This window comes from Limulus polyphemus, unplaced genomic scaffold, assembly GCF_000517525.1.
Source record: "Limulus polyphemus unplaced genomic scaffold, Limulus_polyphemus-2.1.2 Scaffold510, whole genome shotgun sequence".
NCBI classification, from domain to species: Eukaryota; Metazoa; Arthropoda; class Merostomata; order Xiphosura; family Limulidae; genus Limulus; species Limulus polyphemus.
In genome coordinates, this window is record NW_013666120.1 from 305,802 (window position 1) to 314,880 (window position 9,079).

General features: G+C 28.0%; 1 protein-coding gene across 1 annotated transcript in view; it reads right to left on the reverse strand.

Annotated features, from left to right (window-relative positions):
• Positions 1–2,969: 2,969 nt before the first annotated feature.
• LOC106458760 (ELL-associated factor 1-like) overlaps positions 2,970–9,079 on the reverse strand; it is a 36,710-nt gene continuing 30,600 nt past the window's right edge. The window contains exon 7 of the mRNA XM_013918309.2: positions 2,970–8,680. Within this exon, the coding sequence (XP_013773763.1) occupies positions 8,634–8,680 (47 nt within the window). The 3' untranslated portion in view covers positions 2,970–8,633. The remainder of the gene's footprint in view (positions 8,681–9,079) is intronic.

Here is a 9,079-nt window from a genome sequence, read left to right on the forward strand (position 1 = left end):
TGTTGTTTTTTGTGTCTGTGGTGTTGGAAGTAACGTCTTTCTTGTTGTTTGTGTTGGTTCATTCCAAGTTTTGTGATAACTTGTTTGTTTTGAATTTCGCGCAAAGCTACACGAGGGCTATCTGCGCTAACCGTCCCTTATTTAGCAGCGTAAGACTAGGGTGAAGGCAACTAGTCATCACCGCCAACTCTTTTACCAACGAATAGTGGGATTGACCGTCATTAGATTCGCGGTTGTCAAAAGCACAATGTACTAAATATAAATATAACAGAGCTACAGATAAGTAATAAAAAAGTAAAGCTGGTACATTTAGACAAGGATCTATCGGACCAGAACGACAACATTCCAAAAATAGGGACTGCCCCATCCAAACTAAGAAACGGAATAATATTAACAGTTATACATTAGAAACTTGATAACATTACACAGACTATCAAGATTCTCATAACTATTCAAACTTCATATCAATAACACACACTCCCGTACTGAGGATATTCACTCATTTATTTTCGAAACAAGAGGCCCCTTAACACTACAGACACATCTAAACGTACAGTAATAAATTTAAGTACACGAACACTGTCACAACCTGAAGAAAGTGTACTAAGTAAAAAGACTAAATTTCACCTGAACACATACAGTACCTACTTACGGCTACTTTACATATAGTTACAACCATAGAAGACACAAGCATATAGCCTACCAGAAAAAGAATTCAGAATCAAAATAAAGACAGCAGTCTTGAATCCAAACCTTTCTACACTGGGGGAGGGGATTCAATTTCGACAAAATGGAAAATACTGTACTTCAGGGGGAATTATCCAGTACATCCCCTGAATTCAACACTAAAACTACGAAATTTAAGCCCCACTATAATACTATCCTAACAGGAAAAAGCCATCCTCAAGAACTTAAAAGACACCATAACAATCCTACCAACTTATAAATGTAATGATGAACAAAAATATAAAACACCAGAAAGAACTTGGAACAGGTACAATCAAACACCTAAGCTTCACTTCACACATTTACATCCTACTTAAAATCACTAGCAAAGCTGTATTCCCCTCCATTCCATAATTAACTATTGTGATTTTCCCATTGCTAGATTTATTGTAATGTCACCATATACAGGTAAAGCATCCTTGCATGTTAAGAACTCGATTCACTCTGTAAAGATTATATAAACAACTATGATAACCTCACAGGACACATTAATCAGCTTTGAAGTATCCAACCTGAACAAATACATCTGTTTTGCTATCAAGAAACCCAGGATCAAATGCCAGCTATTACTACACAGCCATAACGTATGATATAAAAGTTTATTTAGTAATAACAATAATAATAAGTGATTAGATTTAGGCTATGTTACAACCTACTAATGACAACAATGAGATCTATCACTTGCTCCCCATATAACTGATTAAGATGAATAATATAAAAATACCTAGTCATTATGATTTTCAAAACTTTTGTTAGTGCAAATATACCTCTATGTATTGCTAGAGCTTAGGAAATTGTAGCTGTAAGCTACTAATATTGTCTATAAAAAAAAATTGACAGACCTTTAGAAATTCATGATAAAAATAATCCTAGATTTTGTTTTTCAAATTTATCTCAGTTGGGCTCTATGTATTTAACATCAGAAGTGCATAAAAATGACATTTTTGGTATATATTTAGTAGTTAATATAAATCATGATTTTTGTGTGAATACTAGGAAGAATCCTAACTCTACACCATGTTAACTTTGGAGAGAGAGAGAGAGAGAATTAAATTTCGGAGAAACAATAACATTTTGAAGAACTCAAATGGAAGACATTTATAATCTAGATGCTCAGGATTATTTTAACTTGGAATTTGGGGTATGGCAAGATCAGGTACCTTAAGTTTCATGTCCGATATTTGAGAAGTACAAAAGCCAAAAAGAAATCACATCTAGAGCAAACTTGTCACTTAATGTTTGAGCTTACAGGAGAGATTTTGTCACCAAAACACCCTTTCAACATAGCTACCCATTTCAGCTTCTTGACCATCATATCAAATATGTAAAAGATCCCCTTTTCTCCCATTGGTTGCACTTCAATGCTGTGATCCAACATGTCTTACTCCTAGATACATTATATGAAATAATTACAACACGTTGATTATCATAGTTAGGCTTAGTTGTAGATGTTGTAATCCAGAGGATGAAGAAATACATGCAAATAAATTTGAATTATTTTAACTAATAATAAGTTGTTTGATTTCAGACAGTACAATTTAAAAAAGTAGCTTTACCTTAGATATCACAAAGTAGAAAACAGAAAGAAAGTGAAACCATTTCTTTTTTTCATTTGCTTTATTCAGAAATACAGTCCTTGATAAGAAACAAACTTAACAGAACATATACAAGCAGAATAAGACTTAATAACCATATGTTTCATCTGCTTTACTCGAAGAATAATTGATCATGATCCCAGATAGTAGGTCCTTTACTTTATACAAAACATTTTTCTTAGATGTTGATACATTCCAAATGTCAAACAAAATTTTCTGCTAGAAATTACATCATTTATGTTAAAACATTCACATACTTTTACCTTTTACTTTCATTATAATAGTATTATGTCTGTCTTTAAAATTCATCTATAATTTTACACCTATTACTAATTAGTTTTATACACTTTATAATCTATACAAATAAAGAAATTTTTAGGTGATTCTTCACTTTATTTGCTGTATATGTATATGGATCAAGCATAAATAAAACATGCTTATCATGAAGATGTAGTTACAACTAAAGATTCTTTTGCTAAATCTGTGAAGTTAAAGTGTGCAGAATTACCACAAAATTTTATTTCATAATAAACATTTCATTCTTCAAATACATATAAAATTTCAAAACAACACTATTGACAAGAAATAGAATTAATACTTTCATATTTCGGCTTTATAAGTTCTTTTATTTGTTCTGTAAATAACAAATGGTTCAAGTTTGTTTAAAAATAAACTGCTCAAACACTGCATTGGAAGTTCTTACCTTTAAAATGGATATGATTAGTTCATTCATTCATCTAAATATGTAGTCAACTGATTCCAAGCTGTTTTTAAAAAGTATTTTTATTTGATACACATAGTGCTTGATGCAAGGTTAGAGATATCCCCCAATAAGCAAGCCCAATTGATTGGTATGCCAGTCAAAATATAATTTTTACATTTAAAAAGAATTACAAAAAAGGAGTAACAGACCAGAATAATTGGAATGAACTGTAAAAAAAATGGAACTCTTCTTTATAAACAGTAATTAGTGCCATGTAATTTAAGAGCTTTATTCTGACTTAATATTTTGAAAATAAAAACAACTGACTTTATCCCATTAAGAATAAAAATAAAAGTGCTAATAGATAATAACTGTTTTTTTAATCAAACCTAAACTTGGATCTACTTTAAAATAAATTATCAGCATGATATGATACACCAACTCCAAAAGGAAATATTAAAACTGTTGATCATACCGAACACAAAAGTTCTTTCTGTTTTATGATTTCCAAAATTGTAAGACATATTTTACAAGAAACAATCTTCATTTAACTTCTAATTAATGTACGTGTAACTAATAGGTAAATTAAGAACACAAAGATTTAAAAACAATTTTTTCTCATTAAAAATACTAAAATCAAAGATCTTAAATTAGTTCTAAACTCTTTCTCATAATTTAACCCAGCACGTAAGCTTTCTCTAGCAAGAATGTGTTATATGAAACTCACAAAAACCACCAATGAAAATATACTGACACAATCTTCTGTACATACTGTTTAATTAAAACCTTTTATGCTGTGACAAAACTTTTCTACTATAAAATCAAATTTAAATGAAATGTTCACTGTAATCAAGTTGACATAAATTGATTGATTATTATTTACAGCTCAAAAATTAAACAGACATGAGGATTTTTTTAAACATGGAAACAAGTTTTAAAACCCACATAATCCGAATGAAAAGCAAATAAATTTTTATTCTGACAGAGTAACTACATATATTAAGATAAAGGAAAGTGTTTTACAATATAAAACCCTAATTGTGAAATAATAATTTTGGGATATAAAATAAGAAGATTTTGATAAATCAGCATTTACTTATGAGCTTTTTGTTCAACTGTTTAAAGTAAATTATGCAAATTGTAAATTTTAGCAATCATCTGTTTTATACAGAAATTCACAGAAGTGTTTGAATTTTTTTTAAGATTGAACTTTATTAATTTGCCTTCAATAATAGAAACACATATTTACTATCTTAAACAATTATCGTACTTGCTGGGCAAATTTCTTTGCTTATAAGAAATTTCAAAATCTAACCCTAGATTATGAATTGCAATAGTGTAATGAATTATTAGCAGATACACACGACACAAAAAATATATAAAAAGGTTTGATATTTTTTAATGTATTTTATGTAATAACAAGTAAATGTTAAGGTTTTGTTTCATTTGAAAAATCAAGTGTTGCATAACTCAAATTTAAAACTATTTCTCCAACCATCTTGTGATCCAAGTTTAATATTAGGATTCTTTATGAGTAGCAAATCATATAGTTAAGAATAATTTGCAAAAAAGGGTTAATATGGAAAATTTAATATTTTATTCTAAACTTGGCAAATAGAGAGGCTTAGTTTGTTGAAAGGCTTCCTTTCCAATTAACAAGTTGTAATGTTCTCTTATATTACTAGCACAAAACAACCATGATTCTCACAGTTCACATTTAAGGTGAGAAAAAAAACAACAAATGTTTAGTTATAACAAAGTGTATGTTTGTCTAAGTATGGTTCTAATTTCTTTAGTTTTAATAATGAAAAAAAAGGCCACTAATCATTTTTTTTTTTAAATGACACAAAAAGCTGTAAGTAAAATAACAGACAAAATATCAAATATCTCAACTGACATACTTCTGAAAGACTGTCACATTTATTTGGCTTGTTTCGCAAACTGGAATGATTGAATTATGCACTAAGAAGCAAATCTTAGAACAATAAAGATTTCTTTTGTTAGTGTCTTATGTAGGTTGATTTTAAACTACTAATCTATTTAACATTAAAGCTTCAGTTTTAAGAACATGTTTGCAACCTTATGGCCAAATTAAATGCTTAATGCCCTCATCTACAACTATAATATTTAGCTACTTTATAACATTTTTTAAATTTATGATAAAATGACAGTCAGGATATTTTTATATTATTAATTATTGTTTTAAAATATTCTGGCAAAATGAGATTAATTTTTAAATTTTCCAACTATTCAATCTCTGACATTATTTTCCTTGGTATTCAGATTGCCTAGAAGTTTTTTAAATTAAACTACTTAATAATATTACAACACATGTACATATTCACAATGTTTACATAAAATGCCCAACTGAAACTAAAGAATATAATTTTTAATATTTACATTATATACCATATTTACTTATCTATGCTATTAAAAACAAAAACAACATATCTTTCCAGTGGTATAAAATACCTAAGCTATTTGTGCATTTAGGCATATTTGGCTTAAAATTTATTTTAGTTTATGTAATTGACAAAACAGTTTTATTTCTTTCACCTCTGAAATTAGTACTGAAACTACACAACAGTTATTCATTTACTTAATATTGAAAACTTCACAGCAGTTATTATCCTTTGTCTAAAACTTTCTCCCAAAAACAGAAAAAACAAAGACATCCTCTAAACTAAAATATAAAAATATGTTTACTTCATTAATTACAAAATATCTCCTGTGACTGTCACTGATTTTTTATGGTTTAGTTATGTTTTTAGAAAATTAAAATACTTAACTGTATTTTAAACTATGTAAAATGTTTTTTTTCTTTAAACAAAACATTGCTTTAATACAGAAAGATGTACTTCAAGAACTTATCCTGGTTAGGAATAGCTGGCTATACAAAAAAATAGTACTATAGTAGCTTTCATAATATCAAAAACTTTGTACAGATCACAGTCATGTAAAGTAGTCTGATAATTGAAACTAAAATTATTAGTCTAAACTGATAAGAAAAAGCAGTAGCTTAAAAGTCAATTGTATAAGATTATAGATAGAAAGGTACTGTATCTTTTGTTTTATAACTTGTTTTCAAGAGTCCTGAACATTTACATCTAAGTAACTGCATAGAAGAAAATAAAATAAAAATCTAAAACTTAAGTTACTATTGTAATAATTCTAAATGGTAAAACAATGTATTTAAAATACCTACTAAGTAGTTTTGTTGTAGAATTAGAATCCTAAAGCAGAACTAATGAAATACTAACTGAAAGAATAGCTTTATTACAGCCAAAATATAAATGTGGAAGATTTTGCATGGTTAACAGTCATCTTGTGACTTACAATATATCCTGGGATTATTATTAAAGATTTTATTGAGACATTGTCTGTCTGATTATAAACACAATAACAATAATTTTACCCACAAAATACTGGTATGTTGAAAAAATAATTATAGGAATCTAAGTGCACCAAAGTGAAAAATACATGTTATTTATTAAGTTCACAAAATAATGCAGAATAACTCACGTTTACTTGACTTCACTCTTACTTTGAGTAAAAATACCAATTAAGAATGTTAACCTTAATTTAGGCAAACTTGTTAAACAAATCTTAATAACAAGGTACAAAAATCCAATAGTTCAACTTAACCCAAGAAATTATTAGATAATTTTCTGAAGATACAGTGATAAAAAGTAAACATTCTTAATTTAAGATAAATGATACCATAGAGCAAGTTACACAATAAAACTTTCACATACATCATTTCTGTTTAAAAGGTTGTCAGGAACATTTTAATCCAAATTACTTAACAGATACCTAAACGTAGATGACTTTCTTTTAACACACAACTACGAAATACTTGTGACGTATCCGAGTTACTTTTATAAGTTTATTTAACCAACTCATTCCAGTAATTTTTGAAAAACTTACTTTACTTCATAAACAATATTCACGTGAGTGACGAATCTTAATGCTATATGAGTGTCAACAAGAAAGTTCATAATAAACAAATTTATAGTTAACAGTAGTTTTGCATTTCAAAATGTAAACTTGCTAGCTTATGGGACAGCTGAAAAAAGAAAAATATTAATTTTTGGGTTTTCTCCATAAAGTCAGTAGCACCAGTATTTATTTTCAATAAAAATCTACTCACAGAATTAAAAAAAAGAAAGAGAAAGTCATCTCCACAATATTCTTCCTTCTACAAAATCTTGCCAAAAAACTAAAAAGTAATAATCCTGGAATTATTGTAATTTGTCATTTATAAAGGTGCTACATCATTCATATTACTATTTCTTGTAGTTTGTCATTGTGAGTATGTATAACAGATAAATTGTTAAACCCTATCAATGCTATGTGCATAATACCAAATCAAGGAAACATGTCCAAGAATTACAGTTTTACTGTTGAAAGTTAAGAAATTTGTAACCTAAACGTTTTTTCAGTTTTAAAATCTTTTGTGAACTTTATCAGGACAACAGACTGCAAAGTTTCTACAACTTAATAAGATTCCAAAAGTGTCTTAACTGAGAGAACAAGATATTAGTTAGAAGGCTTTGTAAACCATTAGAAAAACTTGAGCAAATTAAAGCCATAAGAAATATGAAAAACTATTCCCCTAAATAAGTAAAATATATATATTGAAGTAAAACCTAAAATAGTTTGAAATTTATACAAGCTTTTTAATGTAATTTATTAGTACTAATCATTCATTATGAATAAAAGCGTTGGCAAGTTACACACTGCAGGTGTGTGAATATATATATATTATATATGTTACTGTGATAGTGCTATATTAGGTTATTGGTCTGTAATGATAAAATTTTATAATAACTTGTTTGCGAACTTCTCCAAACAACACTGAAATAATGATACTTATGAAAGTGAACAACCTACTATTCAAAAGTTAGTATTGTAAACATGTTATTTATAACATATATTAACTAATTACAAACTAAAATTTCATTTTAATACACCAATATATTTTGAAGAAAAAAACATTCAAAGGTGTTATTTTATGATAAATTAGAAAAGAGGTACATTTGTTAATGTATGAAACTACAGAAGGCTGAAAAATGAAGCGTGCCTAAAGCAACATTTTCTGACACAACAATTTTGTTGTTAAAACTATCCAAATTAACTTCTAGACACTTAGGACACAAGAATCGTACATTACTACTATTTAGTTACATATACTATTTTACTATTATTTAAACACTTTTATGCATAAATTTCACTTTGTCTGAAAATAATGTCAAATTTGTTGTTTAGCTTAAATTAAGGCCTATATTCATTATGTATTTTTCCAATATACTCTTCTTTTAAGTTTGGATTTGCAAACTTTGTATAAAAATATTGAGACCATCACACTGGTGAATATTTGAAATTTGTGTTTAAGGAATAATAACATGTTATTTGGAAATTGGCAATAAAAACATCACATGCAATTCATACTGCAGGGACATTTCACTGATGTCAAAGCTTTTCAATAAAACATACTAAACATGATGTAACCAATCACACAGAAAATGGTAAAATTTCAGATGCTACATAAGGGATATGTCTTGCATCTAGTTGTTTGAACAAAGCAGTTTCTTATTTCGTTCATGTAATTAGTCATCACTGTCACTCCCAGATTCACTAAGCTGCAGGTCTTCACCTGAAATAAGGAAGGTTAACTAAATATATATATACGTATATTTTATTATAAGAGATAAAATGGAAATTCAGAATAAAGTATGAATCTCATGCACATACTTGTGTGACCAAGAATATCATGAGGTAAAGAGTGCTGAAAAAAGCTTATGATCCTGTAATAAAATTTTATAATATGAAAGTGAAAAGGTGAAACAAATGTAAAATGTTATTGTGCACCAGCTTATAACATTTTAAAAGTAAAATGCACGCAGTTTTTTAGTTACCATATATATAAAAAGAGAACAAAAAGCATACAAGTTTAACAGTAAGATTAACTATCATGATGCCTGTTGAATTGTAGAACTAATAATATATATATATATATATATATATATACTGTCCCAAACCTTACTAAGTTAAA